The sequence below is a fragment of the Rosa chinensis genome, chromosome 7 (assembly GCF_002994745.2).
Source record: "Rosa chinensis cultivar Old Blush chromosome 7, RchiOBHm-V2, whole genome shotgun sequence".
In the NCBI taxonomy this organism is placed as follows: Eukaryota; Viridiplantae; Streptophyta; class Magnoliopsida; order Rosales; family Rosaceae; genus Rosa; species Rosa chinensis.
Window position 1 is genome coordinate 1,835,979 of NC_037094.1, and position 18,372 is coordinate 1,854,350.

An 18,372-nucleotide genomic window follows, 5' to 3' on the forward strand; every position below is an offset into this window, starting at 1 on the left:
CTACCTTCTTATTTTGTGTCAGGTTAAGAAATAGGATTAATTAATGGATTATTATTGCGTGTTGGTAATACTAAGTGAAAAAGTTGCATGGCCCAAATCCGTAAGGACAATAACTGCTCGGGTGTGTAACTATTACTGGGTTACCTTTAGTAGTTTAGTATTTTTTTTATTTCCCAATATTAATCTTTATGTTCAAGTAAATCCAGAATATGTGTCTGGCCCAAACTCTAGGTTACTTGACCTAGTGGTAATAGGGTTTATCTAGAAGAATCTTAGAGATTCCTAGTCAATGTATGATTACTTTTTCTTGTACAATTCAGATCTTATGTCTTGTAATCCTCTATATAAAGAGGTCTCTATTATCAATGAAAGTACACACAACAATTCTCTCTCAAATATCGTTTCCCTAAAACACGTTATCAGCATGAGCCCTAACCCTAGCCTTAAAAACCAAAACCCTAAAACCGGAAAAATTCTTCACCGGATTAGCCTCGCCTGCACTACTAACTGCCCCCGCAGCCCCCATGCCGCAACTAAACGCTAACCCTACCAGGTTAGCCTCACTACCCCTGCAGCGCCCGCAAACCCTGCTTACCTTCTGCTCCTCACGAACACTCACATTCTCCCTTGACCTCGCGACCTCTGCGACCCTGCGACTCCTCAACTCCTCAAATCCGCCACTCCGCGACCCCGCGACTCCGCGACCACGCTGCAATCCTACAAGTCTGCTTGCTTGCACTAGGACTGAAGCTCGTCTCCAATCCTACGACAAGGACCATATACGTTCTACAATCCTAAGAGGTATGTTTTATTAAAAGTTCTCATTTTTGAGTTTTTCCTCTTTTTCTCTTTTCTCGAGGACTTGCAACCTCCCTTCTTCTACCCCCCCCATTTTCTTCATCATAGGGGAGACCTAATTAATCCGAACTGTGGGGGTTCATGATCACTCCAAGCTTGGAGCTTGTAGAGTAATCCAAACTTAGAGTTTGTTAAGAAGTTATGATGGACCACAAACACATCATTGTTTCGATCTAATCCAACCCCTCTTGGAATTGAATTTCTTGGAAGCGACTACGCTTATAAATTTTATATGTTTTCTTGGTAGCTTTTTCCCTCTGAAACTAACCTTTTTCTTGTTCTCGTTCAGGATGAGTAACCTGAATAGACTGGACTTCGCTCCATTGGGAACAACTGGCTCTGGATATCATAGGTGGGTTCGTGATGTCCGCCAGCATCTCAAGGCCGATGAAATCTTGGATACGATTCTCCAGCCTAGCCAAGACGTGCTAACTGTTGAGCAAGCTCAAGCTTTGGAAGCAAATAGAGCAGCCTTAGAGGCAAATAAGGCGAAAGGCATCATCCTAATGACTCGTCATATGAATGATTTGCTCCAGTACGAGTATATGAATGAAGAAGACCCCAGAAGGCTGTGGGTCTCACTCGAAGAAAGAATTGGAAACGTCCGTGACTCCCTGCTTCCTGACCTAGAAGTGAGATGGCATAGCCTCTACTTCTGTGATTCCAAGTCAGTTCTTGACTACAATTAAGAAGCACTTCGCATTAAGTCCTTAATGGAATTCTATGGTAAAGAGATCACAGATGAGATGTTGATTGAGAAGACTCTCTCTACCTTCCCCATCTCTGCATTGATGGTTGCTAAGAACTATCGAATCGATGTTACTACAGGACGGATCACAAGGTTTCATGAATGTCGCTGAAAAGCATGACAACATCCTTGTGAAGAACTATAATTCAAGATCCGTGGAAACAGAACATATTCCGGAATCCAATTATAGTCGCGCCCCTGAGAGAGGGCATCAAGAGCGAATCCCTAATCTTAGGGATACTTCTGGACGTTCTGGTCCATATAATCGCTCTACTTAGGAAGGTAACAGCCAAAATAGGCAAACACGGAACCGAAGCAGTCAAAGTGGAAAGAGAGAGGGAGGAAACGCTTCTGGCCATGTTGGTGGTGCCACCAACACTAAGAGCCATCTAAATGACGCTTTCAAAGCGCCTCAATCAATGGAGTCTGAGCAAAGAGAAGTATGTTCTCGATGTGGAATATCCGGTCATTGGGCACACATTTGTAGAGCTCGTGAAGAAATTGTCACCGCTTATAAAGCATATTGTGAAGCAAGAGAAGCTCACTTGGAACAAGAAGATCAAGAAGATGATCTAGAGTGAAGGGTTGAAGACTACAAATCTAGCTGAGATCAATAGATTGCCAATTCTGTTTAAGTCTTTATTTTTCCAAGAGATGTAATAGGCAATTGCCATATACTTTGTAGTAAATGTCATTGGTTTAGTGATATGAGCATTTTAATGCGGTATTTTAATAGTTAATTCCTCACATTTTGCTTAGTTAATTCCTTAACGAATCGATTTTTAACTCAATTTCTATTTTTTAGGTACATTGGAGTAGATGATGATGAAATGAGCTGTTTGGCCCTAAAATGAGCATTTTGGCCTGAGAAAGCGAGCTAGACAAGAAATGAGGAGTGGCAGACTAACCATCCGAACTTCAAATGAGTTGAAACTTTCCAGATCCATTCTAGACACCCAAAGGATCATTTCTTATGAAGAGTGCCAGAGAAAAATATGAGTGGAAGGCCTTCAAACAATCAGCCCAATTCTCTACAGAAGCAAAACCGGAAAACTGGACCTGTAAGAGGTCCAGCAGCATTTCCGGCCCAACCACATGGCAAGAAATTCTGAAATTTTACCACAGTAATCTACACTCATAGAGGAAAATTTCATATGAAGAAGTCGAAGGCATATAATGAAGTCTTGTTGGAGAAATAATTGAAGGAATAAAGGGGCAGAAACTGACTTGAAAACAGCTCAACACCACATATTCATGTTTCCCACCCACATGAAGAAAGCATTTCTTTCTCCTTGGATACATTTTTCTACTCTAAAAGATCATCATCACTTCCACATTTCTTCACCTTCATGCTTTGCTTTCATCATTACCTCATCTTTTACATATTTTACAAACCACTCTCATACTCCACTTTCATTATTTTTCTTCATCTCATCATTTCACTCTTCTTTTTCCTCCCTATAAATACACTTCTCCTCTCACTCTCAAATCACCTTCCTTCATCCATCTCATCTTCTTTGTCTCTCCATTTCCTTTCCATTTTCCTAAACACACCAATTCCTTCATCCATTCCATCTTCTTTGTCTCTCCATTTCCTTTCCATTTTCTCTCTACTCTCTAGTTTTAAGTTTCTGCATTTTTTAGCAAAGAGAAGAAGAGAAGAAGAAGCCATGAAGCCTCCTAGCCGTCATCATCCACCTTGTGCCGTGATAGTGAAGTCTTGCTTTAAAGATTCAAGATCAATGTCTCAAGCTCTTCATCATCCACTCCCTTCATGGTGTAATTCTATCTTTTTCCTTGTAATTTCTTTTGGTTTTCTTTGTTTAGATTTGTAGAACTATGAATTCTATTTAACAAATAATGTTAAGGGCAAAGTTTAAAGCCCGTTTATATGTTTTGAGATAAAGTTGTGATTTCTATATGTTGATTTTTATGTTGCTTATGTGGGTTTGTTTAATTAAATTTGCATGATAGAAAACTTTTGTATTTTAATCTTATGTGGTTGCAAACACTTAGGGTTTTGATATGAATGGTGCTAGGTTTAAGAACATGAAATCGACTTTTCGTTTTGTGTAAACTTGAATCAAAGTAGTAAAGGTTTTGTGCAAAGACCGAATTTAATTAAAGAGGATTGCAATTAGGTGGACTTTTCCATACTAAGTTGTACACTTGAGTTGATAGCCTTTCTCTATGTCTAATGCGTTGAACATGTCATGATTGACTAGCTTTCTAGGGCTTGATTGCATGTTTGATAGGATTAATCTAGGTGCTTTCGCTTAGGTTAATTAGCATTGAAAAGTAAAATATGGGAAATCATTTGCTTTCGAATGTTTCACATGATCAACTCCTCTCTCATGACATTTAAAATCAACTATAGGAATTGTAATTAGATTTCTTGCATATGGATGTGGTTTTGATCCTTGTTCTCTCACTCCATTTGTATTTTTATGTTTTTGCATTTTAATTATTTTGTTAACTTAGTTTTATTTTCGAAAAAACCAAAAACAAAATCCCCCCTTTTTCGTAAATAATGTTTATACTTGTGAATATCTTTGTGAATATTATACTTTATTATTTTAATTCTTTATTTGTTTATACAATTGTATATATTTATATTCTTTATTTTATTTTTGTAAATAATACTTTTCTTTATTTGTTTCACAATTACAGGTGTACCCTCAATCCCCGGAATAGAACGATCCCTATTTGCTTATACTACTAACGATATTTCAGGGTTAAATTGTGCGCTTCCCAAAGGCGCATCATTTAGCTTTTCTTCACATCGAAAGAAGTCAAACGACTACCTTTGTTTTGCATTAGCTAACATTTGGATTTGATTCTTCTAATGGTTAAGAGACAATGATGTACTCCGTTGGCTTATGAATAAAATGTCGAGTTCTTTTCGTTATTTTTTCATTTTGATTCTGAGCATATTTCTTTGTGACTACGATGACTGGACCACCAGTATTAATTCAAGGACATGAAATAGCCCAAGTTCCCTTTGCCAAATGGCACCTTGATTACTATCACAGAAACCCTCTACGGTCCTAGGGTAAATCACACCCTATGAATAGCCAACGGATTAATTCTGTGCGAAAATGCATGTAGAGAACTGAAATGAGTTCTTTTGCAATACATTTAATGATTACGAACAAAGGCGCATCTTAGAGAAGTTTATGTGTCTCTCTAGTGGACTCTATGTCACTATTCGAGCTATTAAATCCAATACAGTTATGAGAGAAGATTTCTTGGATTTAGACACATATTGGCTTTGTCACGGCAGGATAGGTCATCCTAGTCATTATATGATGATCCGTCTACTAAAGACTTCATACAGACATCCATACTTTCAAGCAAAACGAAGCACGAATCAAAAGTTGATTCCTGGACTAAGTGTGACCGTCGCAGCTGACTTTGGCGCCGCCACCGTCTACCCCCAGCCTAGGGCTGGCACAGTCCCTATCCATGACGCCATGGATGGCGTCCATCATGGTGATGACGCCCTAGGTGATGCTGAAATCACCAACTTTGCTTCAAATAGAGTTTCAGACGCTCATGCCCAACCAAAATCCTCATTGGTTGCTTCTAAAGCCTCTCACTCACTTTACAAAGCCTGTTCGTTAGCGAAATTAGGACTAAGACCGTCCTATGCAAAGGATATGAAAACACTCATTCTGTTCTTATAAAGAATCCGTGGGGATTCTTTGGACTAGTTTAATCAACTTGCGGACGTTTAAATATCTCATGTTATTGGTTGACACGCAAACACACTGGTCACGTGTTGTGCCATTGTCTATCTGTAAATGCTGCTTATGCTACACTTGTGACGTCCCGAACCCCAATTCACCGGTTTACTAGTCACTTGGACGGTGAACGATCTTTACTTTCACTTTTACTATCGTTTTAGTGCTTTTAGTGGCCCTAAAAGTTGGCTTTTTATTTGGGTCAAAATTTGAGAAAATATTCTTCATGAAAGTTATAGAGGACGTTAAACCGAGTGCGTGCATATGTGGTACGTAAAAATCGGAGTTCGTATACGAAAGTTATACGGTGAAATGTGAAAGTTATTGTTCACAGTAAGTAGTATATATTTGAATTTCTATTGTTGGCCGGTAACTTTTCTTTTCTCTCTCTCTCTCTCGTCCTCCCCCGCGTTTTTCTCTCTCCCTTCGGCGATCTACAACTCCGGCACTTCCTCCTTTTCCGGCCACCTGGTGGTGCAAGGTTGGTATCAGTATACTCGTCTCCTCCTCCTCTCGACGCTGGCAGTGGTAACTCACGGCGGTTTGGCCGGAAAACGACGCATCGAGCATTGGAAGTTTACTGTATCAGTTTAAGTCAACGCCGTTTTCTTCCTATTCCGGCCACCCCAGACGATAAAGTTCGGTTCTTTGGAAGCTCCTTGAGATGTAGATGCTACCCCCTGAATCTTGTGCAGCGATTTGAAGCATAGAGGAATAACTGACGGTTGGAAGATTACGATCACTATTCACGGTTAGAGTTCAAGCTTCTCCTTAATTGTTGAGGTACTTCTATAATTTTCTGACTTTGTCTCAGTTGAGAAAGTTGTTGGGTCTATTGAATAGGTGCTGCTACCAAAGTTTGGTGGCTATCGGAGTTGGTGGCGGTAGCGGCGGCGCCGCCACTGTGGGCGGCTGCTGCAGCGTGTAGGGCAGTGTTTTGATTCTAGTTTTTAGCCCATTAAATCTTATAAATGTTGTAGAGCTTGTATGTGAAGTTTGGTGAATTTTGGAGGAATTTGGAATTGTTTGTGATTTTCCGAAGTTTGGAGTTTTGTGATTGAATTGTGGAAATCCGGCCGTCAGATTTCCCTCGTTTTCGTTGTGGAATATGTAAATCGAGGAATTGGTGTTAATGGTGAAGTGTGGATTAAATTGGAGAAGAAATGAAAATGTTGATTTATGAGAATAGGACATGGGAATCGTATTTAAATTCCGGATTGTTACTCACGAATTATGATTGTATACAGAGCGATATACCGAGCTATTGCTCGATGAAGGAACTCGTATGCGTGATCGCCTAAATAGTACTGTGAGTGGACATTTATTTTAAATTAAATGTGCATGCAGTATATTATTATTCTTCACTTGGGATTTAATTTATGATTGAATTACTTAGTTTTATGGTTTATTGAGTTTTGATTTATTGGGATTTATTTATGAATTATGAGACTAGTACTGAAATTCCTTCCCGAGGGCTTTTAGTAGATTTTCGAGATATTTATTTATGAATTATTGAATTGGGAAATGATTTTCGAGAAGTGACTGATTCAGAAAATATTATGAGAATTATTGTTTTCGAATATCAGTTTATATGATAATTTACGAGTGCGAAGGATTTAGCAAATATTTGAACATTATTGAATTATCGAGATTTATCGAGTTTGAGCTCCGCACTTATCAGCCTTGAAGTTAGATTGAGATTTCTTTCCGAAAGCATTTATTGATTTACAGAGTATGTGATTTATGCTTTCGAGGATTTATTGAGATGTTGAGGTTTGAGTTAGCGAGTTAATCCTGAGTTATGCTTTCGGTGAATTATTATTGATTTATTGAAGTAATATCGAGTTTCTTTCCGAAAGCAAGTAATTGAAAAAGGTTATTTTCAGTTTCTTGAGGAGGCTATTCAGTTTATTGAGGAGGCTATCAGTCAGCGCATGCATGCATTACCTAGTTGGCAGTCCCTTCTAGGTGATAGTCTGGTTGGCAATCCCTTCTATACTACATCCCGGTTGGCAGTCCCTTCCGATGCGTCACCTGGTTGGCAGTCCCTTCCAGATGACATGAGGTAGTTAGTAGGCAGTCCCTTATAACTACATGTGGCTAGTTGGCAGTCCCTTCTACCCACCGCCTCTTATTCCGATTGGCAGTCCCTTCCAATGTGTCACCTGGTTGGCAGTCCCTTCCAGATGACATGAGGTAGTTAGTTGGCAGTCCCTTCTAACTACCTGTGGCTAGTTGGCAGTCCCTTCTATCCACCGCCTCCTATTCCGGTTGGCAGTCCCTTCCGATGCGTCATCTGGGTGACAGTCCCTCCTAGATGGCATGAGATGACTAGACAGCAGTCCTTCCTAGTCATCAAACGAGCCTCTTGAAAAAGATATTTTTATAAGGATTGAGGATGAGATTTTAAAAGATTGCAAGATGTTCTATTTCTACGTGATTAAGATTGCAGTAAAGATGATGATTAAAAGTATTTCCAAGATTGTTACTGCATGCGAGGTTTTAGAGAATAACTTGGGAAAGCATTAAGTTTTACTTATTCATTCGAAATTACTTATTTTTCGTCCACTCACTCTAACGATTTTTAAATGTTTTCCCCTAGGCCATTCGGTTTTAAATGCCCAGTTTGCATGCCAGTTTAGCTTGAGGTCGAGCGTACTTGGGGTTAAGGCATAGCTGTCATAGCTTCAGCATTATAAAAGTATCGGTCATTTATCTTGTATTCTATCATCTTGTATGCCTGTACATTAGATTGCTCTGATATTCTTAAGTTCAGAATTATTTGTGAAATGGGAAATGTTATGATATAGGGAGCAGGGTGACTCCAGAAGAATAATGGTGGATTATTTTAGAAGTATAAGTGTCTTTCTACAGGTTTTGGGTAGTCCACTTTTAGAGGGAGTTCTGTCAAATTTTTGGTAGAATTTCTTCTAAGGTGGGCCCCGCAGGGCCACTTCGGATTTCAAGGTGAAATCCGGGGCGGGTCCTGTCAACACTCCTAGCACATATCATATGACAACGGGCTCACTCCCCGGATCATCCTATTCAATCAATTGGACTTGACAATGCTAGAGAGTTTACTTCGAAGACTTTCGATGGTTATTGCAATGAGACTGATGTTGGACATCATATTCTCATGTACACACCCAAATGGTCTCGTGGAAACGACTACGATGGTAGCCCAGACATTGGTAATGCTCACAAATCTCCTTATATTCGCTTGGGGTGATGCAATATCGCATGTAGCTATGCTAATTCATCTACGATCCACCGCCACGCAATCTACCTCTGCGTTATAGCTAGTGACTGAGTACAAGTATCATACTTACGCATCTTTGAGTGTGCTATTTATGTGCCAATTGCGCCGCCACAGCGCTCTATGATGGGTCCTTACAGACGAATGGGCAACTATGTTGGATTTGAGATTCCAACAATCGTCCGCCACTTAATGCCCTTGCTAGGCGATCTCCTTACCACTAGATTTGCGGATGTCACTTTGATGAGACAGTCTTCCCGTTGTTAGGGGGAGATAAGAACACGAATGTTCAGCAGGAACGACAGGAATTGTCGTGGCATGTCCCCACTATGTCTCATCTTGATCCCCGTTAAAGTGACGAGATCACACAAATATGCTGCAAACATGCCTGCAATGATAGACGTCCCTACTAGAGGACGTAGCGCCACCCTACACAGAGGTAGGCATGGCGCCAATGCCAAAGAGAGTGGCGCTTTGGCTTTATAGGCCATGGCCCCAGCTAAAATGTGTGGGAGGCCTGTGGATTCGAAGGATACTTTGGCACATTCCAATCCTTTGATCATCAAGACTCAAAATCCATCTCATGAGAATCTTCCGGATTATGGTTATCATTGGGGGATGCCTCAACGTCAGAACCTATTCATGAGAATATAGAGCTCTATGAAAATTACACTAGTGTACATGAGATGTGGGATAGAAACTCCAACATAATTGATGAGGTAGTCACGCATTTCGTTGCTCATGAGTTTGTTGAGTCCAATGATATAGGACCAAGATCCGTTGATGAATGAATGTCAACGTAAAGAAATTTGACCTAAATGGAAAGATGCGATTCAGGTTAAGTTGGATTCTCTAACGAAGAGAAAGGTTTTTTAGCCAGTGATGCCAATACCTCCTAACATAAAACCTATTGACTAATGGGTCTTCGTTAGAAAGCGTGATGAGAAAAAGAGATGCTTAGGTATTTTGACAAGGTCAAGCCTTCAAGCACCCTCATGATCGTTCGTAGTCTTGATCCTGAAAATGATCCTCTTCGTCTGAAGGATGATGACGAAGATGTGCTAGAGGCAAAAGTGTCTTACATGAGTACAATAGGCGCATTCTTGTACTTACCCCAATGCACAAGACCAGACATCTCATATGTTGTTAACTTGTTAGCTAGGTATAGCTGTGCACCAACGCGACGCCATTGGATTGGTGTAAAATATATCTTTCAATACTTGAGATGTATGATTGATATGGGCTTGTTCTATCCCTACAGACAGACGATGGATTCGAACCCATCACACACTATGAACGCCGCCAACACTGGCCTGGGTGCACTATCCCCATCCTAAAACGACATGTGTTTTGGAAGGTTTTGCTGATATTGGGTATCTCTCTGACCCACACAAATGTCATTCCCAAACCGGTTAAGTGTTCACCATGGGAAAAGACCGTGATACCTTGGAAGTCTATAGAACAGACCCTAGTCGCTATACATTCGAACAATGGTTCATGAATGTATATGGATTGGATCCATAGTTACACATGTTCAAACAATTGTGGTTTGAAGTCTACCACAGATGAGCCTACGAGCGTATAGGATAATGTTGCTTGTTTTGAATAATTGAAGCAAGGATACATCAAAAGTGACAACACCAAGGATAATTAGCAACAACAGACTCTCCTCAAGATCAAAGTGAACTAGGTTCGATTTGAGGACAGTATGACAGACTTTCTCACTAAGTCATTGCCTACATTCCACTTTCGAGAAACATGTTGGTAGCATCGTTTGCAGAAGTTATCCGAACTCCCATGACCGTTGTCATCAGGGGGAGATGCAGACATCAGGGTGTGTTGTGCTCTTTTTCCCCTTCGACCGAGGTTATTTTTGTCCCACTGGGTTTTTGGTACTCGGCAAGGGTTTTAGCGAGACAACGAGATAAGCACCACGTTTGGGTGACATAAGGGGGAGTGTTCAAGTAAATCCAGAATATGTGTCTGGCCCAAACTCTAGGTTATTTGACCTAGTGGTAATAGGGTTTATCTAGAAGAATCTTAGAGATTCCTAGTCAATGTATGATTACATTTCCTTGTACAATTCAGATTCTCTGTCTTGTAATCCTCTATATAAAGAGACTCATATTATCAATGAAAGTACACGTACACAGCAATTCTCCCTCAAATATCGTTTCCCTAAAACACTTTAGTATTTTTTTAATTTCCCAATACTTCGGCAATATCTCCCTAGTTAGATAATCATCAATGGAGGAAGATAGTACGTGAAGTGGGCTTGCTCGAAGGCCCAATTAGGTTGCGAGGTAGATGACTCGTCGTCCCCTTTTCCTGTCACTCGTTACATTTGAGCTTGTGGAAATTTTGGTGTCAACACTATGTTTTTCCATAGCTTATAGGCTCGCTGTTATGCGAGCGATAAGTTCAAATATAGTTGGTCTATCCTATATACCACTGTGGCTCCTCCACGAAATCTTGTCTGGCCATTGTTATGTGTCAGCGGATGGGTATGTAATGGCCTTCTTGGCATGCGCGAATTACCATTATTTCAAAAAGAAACAAAGCAAAATAAAAATCTTTTACCAGATCTAGCTTAATTTCACATTTTTTCCGCTTCACAACTTTCCCACTTAAGTCATATGCCAGTTTATACATGTATGCTGAGGAAGTCATCGACTTTGTGGACTTATTTTTAAGCGTTTTAAAGGCTTCATCTGCTGCCTTCTTAAGCCGGTTGATTATTGGTTCGGAGTTTCTGTCAGCTTCTAAAGCAACTTCATCATTTTTCGAAATTGAAATGCAGCCAATATGTTGTAGCAACTCAATTTGGCATTTAATTGTTCTTGTGTCGACGAACCTTGCAAGCTTCTCCTTTTCACTGTTGTTGTCTATAATCAATTTTATCCAAGGTCTCAATCTTTGAGTCAGCAACATGATGTCTCTATTTGTTTTAAACATTCTTTCTTCAAGGTTATTCAGTCCTTGACTTAATTGGTCTTCCGTAATATGACTAATATCATATTCAAAAACATTATCTGGATGGCGCCATCCCAAAGTGTCCAACAAAAACTCAATCGTTTCTTCACAATGTCTACTACAGTCGTTTTGTGGAAAGTACAACAAGTATTCAGCATTTATGCTCGCGTTAAGCTCTGTTGTTGTGCCTTGAGGTTTAATCATTCCCCCCCCCCCCCCCCCCCCAAACCCTAAACCCTAAAAACATTATCTGGATGGCGCCATCCCAAAGTGTCCAACAAAAACTCAATCGTTTCTTCACAATGTCTACTACAGTCGTTTTGTGGAAAGTACTGTTAGAACCAATCAGTATATACGAACAGTATATATATATATATATATATATATAAAATCTAAATCACAAATTGAATAAATAATAATAATGATTGAAATCAAATAATCTTTAATTCGAAATTGAATCACTAACTTGATCAGATAGAGGCCTGCGATGCAGTGACCTAAGACAGAAATTCGCCCCTACTTGTGCTGTAGTTTCGGACGTCTATCTAGAGGATACAACTATCTGGTACAAGTTCTTGCACAAGAACTTGACCCTGACGAATTCTACTTTATGTTTCTCAGAATAACTTTTTGGGGGGAGGAAGAAGAAGATCGATTGATCAATGACGACCGAAGGTCGTCCTCATATAGAAACGAAGACGAGGAGTTACGTCGGCGGTTGTTTGACGTTGTTTGATTCAATCCGTTGCAACTGTTCAATTATATCCGAAATTCAAAACAGTAAAGCAAAAAAAAGAATGTCATTTTTAGTCAAACCGAGCCCAAGTCAAACCGAGCCCATCTTTGACTTAATATATATATATATATATTTCTCCATATTCCTATGGAAACCCAATAGGAAAGCCCACCGAAGCCCACACTTTGACTTGTTGCCCATTTAATTCTATTCATGGGAAACTCTCTATAAAGGCTATTAGCCTTTAAAACTTCTTCCATGTGGGACTAAAGTCCCACAAGTTCCAACAAGTACAACAAGTATTCAGCATTTATGCTCGCGTTAAGCTCTGTTGTTGTGCCTTGAGGTTTAATCATTCCCCCCCCCCCCCCCCCCTAAATAGAGAGATCATGGTGTTGCACACAATGACAGCACGTCCAATCAATGATGCATTCTCTTCTAACTTTTTTAATGTATTTGAGTACCCACCGCCTATATCATTTGTTCTCTTCACTTCTATATACCACCTGATCAAATTTTCCACTTGCTCATATATTTTCTGTTCCACAATCTCTTGTTGAGGTATTTTACGATTTTTTGGAATTAACTCGATGAGCTTCCATGTTTGCACAAGATACTCTGAAAGATTATTAAGCACATTTTTCTTTTGACAAGAAAGACTTGTAAACTCTTCTGGAATTGCAAGGTCACAATACTCTCGACTTGGCTTGGGAATGGCCATGCAATTCAACAATAATTGACTAAGATTACGACGTATAGTAAGAGTAACTAGCCGTTTATAGGTCACTATCTTTTTATCCTCGTCGTGTACTGCAATATACTTCACTTGAAAAATATGAGGTACAACATTCTGTGTGATGTCAAAGTAGAAATCTGGACTAGTTGGATCCCTCATTTGACTTCTCACATGAGACACTGTGGTAAGGTCTGTCGTATGATATAAAGTTTCCACATCAGAAGCAAAGGAAAGCAAGTTCACCATCGCCCCCATTAGAGTTTCTGTCTTTAACGGTTTTGGTTTTTGACTATTGGTTTCTACCAATATAGGAATGTGATCTGAGATTGTTTGATCAGTAAGATGTAGTACTTGCAATGAGGAAATGAATCTATCCAAGTCGGTGACGCCACTCCCCTATCAAGCCTTTCCTTGACTCCTCCATTTCCCCTCCACGTAAATTTATTACTTCAAAAGACAAGTCTTCAAGACCACAGGTTATCAAACAATTATTGAACCTCGATATATCCGCTTTATTCTTCACACGTCCAACATCTTTCTTTTCTGGATCTAAAATTTCATTAAAATCCCCAACAACTAACCGTGCAGACTTTAAGGATTCTTTTGATAATTCCTGGAGCCACTCCCATGAGAGTCTCTTATCTTTTGGGTGTCCATAAAATGCTATGAACCTCCAATTCTTATCATTATCAGGGATCTTGACCACAAAATCAAGATAGTTGTTTGAGTTATTAGACAATTCTAACTTTAAATTAGTCTTCCATAACACGGCCAATCCAACACAATTATCTGGATCATTTTCATACTCATCCTCATTTGTGGTGACATTGAAATCCTTAAGATCAGCTACATTTCTGTTGGCAGGACAAGCCCTAAAATTATGGAACCCCAACGAGTAAGAGATTTTTCCAATTTTTGAGGACGACAAGCGGGTCTTTTTGAGGAAAATAATCGTGGGATCATAGATAAGAATAAGAACCCTCAACATAGCTATGGTTGACTTGTTAAGTCCACGACAATTCCAAGATAAAATTGTGGGATTTTGTTCCAGTGCTTCCTCTTCTCTATCCCCAACAATATACATTATCAACTCTCGATTAGCTCCCAATTGACTAATCGTTTCTGTTACATCATCGTGAGAAGTAATTTTCAACGGCCGTCCTTTATGCCAAATATATATTTCTGGAGTATTTTGGTAGCCCAGCTTCTGTGCAAGATCATTGACAACACTCAAACAAGCCCTTCTCGAATAATCAAGATTTTCAACCCAGATCACTCCTTCTCCTATATAGTTTTGGTAAGTGGGATCACTCTCGGTTTCAAAGTGTCCACCGTAGTAGATTTGAAGGGTATATTTGCTCTTCGCAGGAGGGTTTCTTACTGAGTATGTCATCTAATTGTGAGAGTTATTAAGAAAGACTTCGCTTATTAATTTGGATGTTTCGCAAAAGATAACCACAGTATATATAGATGTTTTATGATACAAAAAGAGTATCCTTTGAATAATAGGAATGAAGTTGTCTTTGAAAAAGTTTGCTAATTAGGAGTGTTGTATTTTCCTTCAAATAACTGGAATTTACAGAACTGTTGCTAGTCATCCTTTTGAAATAATAGGAATGAAGTTTTGGGAAAGTTTAGGATTGTGTTATTATTTCTCCCTGAAATAATAGGAATTTAAAAAAAGTACTGTTAGTTCTCCCTTGGAATAATAGGAATGAAGTTGTCTTTGTGAAAGTGCTAATTATTGTTATTTCTCGTTGAAATAATATTGAATAGATCGAGTTACTAACTAGGAACAAACAGCCACTAGTTTTCCTTCCTTGCAATCAGTGCAAATAAGATGACTTGATTTTAAGAGTTAATAAGAAAATGCCTTGAGCTTTTGCAATTGTAAAAACCAGTTATGGGTGCCTTGGGCTCATTCCAAGGGCATAAGCTTCTACATTGGTTTCATATATAACTAGTCTAAGATGAGGACACAACAACTAGGATTTATACGACTAGTCTACAGGAGGACACCTCCCACTCCTAACTGGCTTAAACTGTTTGTGTTGTTTTGTTTATTGTCTCTGTCAACAGTTCTTTTTCCCCCTTTTGTTTTAATGTTACTACCCTTTGCCAAAATACAAAAAAAAAAAAGAGAGAAGAAGATGAGGACACAACAACTTGAAGACATTGTAAATGAAAACCGTATCAAGAATCCGGTCAATCTGAAAACATAGGACACATTTGGGCCTACCACTAGTTTATTGGAAAACCGGACATCAGCTCCTGTATGTTACCCCCATTCAAACACACTGAAAACCTAGCAGCAATGCCAAAAAACAATTCCTCTTTTTGTACCTGAAACATATTACATTTAAATAGAGAAAGAGAACTCCGATAGCACTTCCTGTATGCTACAACAGTTTCATTGGACTCTCTTGCTTAGTATGAAAATTTTGCGAGAGTTACTCCGCCACTGTGTTCTCAGTCACCTCTTTAGCTTCTTCATGCTTGTCAAGTTGGCTGAAGTTTCCCTTCTGCTTGAATAGCTGGTTATGGTGATGCTTACAATATAGACGGTGCTCGTGAGCTACATAGTTTGATGGACTGATCACACAGCCGCCATGGGTGCACCTGAAACAAGCCTTATGGTATGATGTTCCATCAACTCCCACCTGAAAAAAGGACGCAATCAGATTAAGATAAATGCAGGACTCTACTTCGCAATAGTGCTAGAGTATTTGTAAGTGCGAGGACAAGTGAAGTTGTCGGAAAAGTTAGGAAAGTAATATTGACTCCAATCTGATTTAACAGAAGATTATCTATGACTTTCTCCTGAAAAGCTCATTCATGTTAAGTTGCATTTTACCTTTTCAGTTGGGTAAACTGTTTTCTTGCAAGCAACACACTTTTCTTGAGTTCCAGCAAACATACTGGAAACTTTGCTATTGACCTGTGTAATTTGGTCATAAAAGAAAGAGTTAGCGGAATTATACTTATAAAAATGTCAGGACAAGTACCACAACCCATAAATAAATCAATCAATTAATCGAAGAAAGAAGGAATTGGGAAATTTGGGCACCTACCTGATCAGCAGACCTGTCTCTCACAGTTTTCGGGTTACCTACATCACAATTAAAAGGAAAGTATAAATATAACATTACAATTTCAGAAATAGATATCAGCATTGATAGATATAATAGCATAGGAGCTTATCACCTTCAAAACTTTTATCCAAGCTGCCAGTCATCTTAAATAGCTGATCAAAGTGAGGCTTACAATATAAAACACCCTCGAACGAGGAATAATTACTAAGCTGCATAGACACGAGTGGTAAACAAGCATACCATATTAGATATCTCTGAAATACACCAACTAAAACCTGAGTTACAACATTGACAAATATAGTAAAGTTTTTCTTTCTTTCCGCTCATGACATATTATACAGGATATTGGTTTAATCACTACAGGAGTTCACATTACATTTCATCAATCAAAGATTTCAACAGAATTTGATGTGGCAATGAGGTTTCTGCATCTGATAAGATAACAAATGAAGAAACAAAAACACTGAACTATTAATTGCTCCACTCAGTTTCAGAAAATCGATCGAGAACCTTGGTGACCATTTACCTCTACTAGGAGCTTAGAACATTAAAATCATTCCGTTTACAATTTAGCTGGGACTAAGAAAGGAAAGAATTTAAACAAGCTTAGATGTCAGAATAGACGACCATTAATTGCAGAGAGTTCAAATGAATAAGTCATACTCAGAATTCACCAAAAGAAGGTTTCTTTTCTTCTCTGTACAAAAGCAAAGCAAGAAGGCGGTAAGATTTATTGTTGAATTCTTGTATAGTAAAGAACTTATCCCTTGGCTTGACCCCTTCTAAATTCTTGATAATGAACAAGTTTTTCATCAGAATTACCAACTACGGTGAACTACCAATGGTGACTAAATCCATAATTCTAAAACCAATCTCGCTTCTACCAATGGAGAGCACTTCCTCATGACTAAAAGCTTTAATCTTCAAGAGATCTAATAGTACAACCTTAAAAGCTTTCATAATCCTAAGAAATCTACAGGACCAACACAAGTTTAGTCATACAGCAGACTAAGATCCACCAAACGTTTAAATGACAAGCTGGTAAAGTACCTATGTCACGAAAGATCATTATCATTGTTACAAATGAATCAGTTAAAAGAAGACCGTTTACAAAACACTGCCAATACACGAATCAGGTCAATTCAATTCCAATAGATCTACCTGCCCACATCCAAAGATCAATGCTTACTAAACAGCCAAGTACTTCTGACTAAGCAAAACCACTTAAAAAAATCCAAACAAGTTGCAAAGAAAAAATAAATCCCAATTCTATTATAATCTCTCACACACAACTATCCATCATGATCCAATCAAATCCCATAATAAAAACACATACGGAACAATCCAGAACTGATCAGAAACATGAAAAAGAGCATCAAAAACCATGGAATCAATGTGAAAGTGAGAGCCTTTATCTGTGTTTAATAAGAGAGAGAAAAGAGAGATGGACCTTGAGGGTTCCTTTGCAGTGGTGGCATCTGAAACAAGCCTTGTGGTAGACTTTGTTGTCAGCAGTGAGCTGATCAACCAAGTACACAGTCTTCTCACATGCCTTACACTTCTGGGTCGTCCCTGCAAATGTTGCCATCCTCCTAAGTCCTAACCCAATTCAATTCACAACACACAAGACTTTTTCTCTATATTCTCAGACCCACAAAACAAGAAAAGAAACCCTGACAGGAGATGAAGACTTTATCTCTCTCCAGTCTCTGTTTCAATTTCAGTCCAAGGTTTACAGCTCAGACAACACAATTATATGCAAATGGTCTCTATATTTAGCACTTTGGCCGCCCAATCAAATGCTTCTGCTGCCGTCACCAAGGACAGTTTGGTCAATTCGAGTCTCTCAGGTTTATCATGGCTAGGCCTGTAAATGGACCGGATTTTGATCCGAACCCACTCCAGATCCATGGCTATTAGACGGGTTTGGATCTAAAATTTTGATTCATTAATTGTCTGAATCTGTTAACCGGTTTATTTAGCGGATCAAATACGGATTTAGGTCGATCCGACCAGTTAATAATTCGGTCTGTTTTCATAATAATAAAATATCATTTTTATTAATATATATATATTTTTTAAATATAAAATATTAAGAGCTCGTGAAATTGAAGCTAAAGTATTGCTTTGAAAGCATTTTGGTTACCTTAATTTATCAGTGTAAGGAATATTTTGATAATGTAATTCTACTTTTGGTGATACTCTTCATGTTGTTTTAATATTTTATTAA

General features: G+C 38.8%; 1 protein-coding gene across 1 annotated transcript; it reads right to left on the reverse strand.

The window, feature by feature from the left end:
- Positions 1-15,201: 15,201 nt before the first annotated feature.
- Positions 15,202-17,882, reverse strand: LOC112180613 (LIM domain-containing protein WLIM1). The gene is made up of 5 exons (XM_024319168.2): positions 17,593-17,882; positions 16,255-16,351; positions 16,122-16,159; positions 15,905-15,988; positions 15,202-15,710 (listed from the first exon to the last, which is right to left on the reverse strand). The coding sequence occupies exons 1-5, from the start codon at positions 17,728-17,730 to the stop codon at positions 15,501-15,503; spliced, it is 567 nt and encodes a 188-aa protein (XP_024174936.1). The 5' UTR covers positions 17,731-17,882; the 3' UTR covers positions 15,202-15,500.
- Positions 17,883-18,372: the final 490 nt, after the last annotated feature.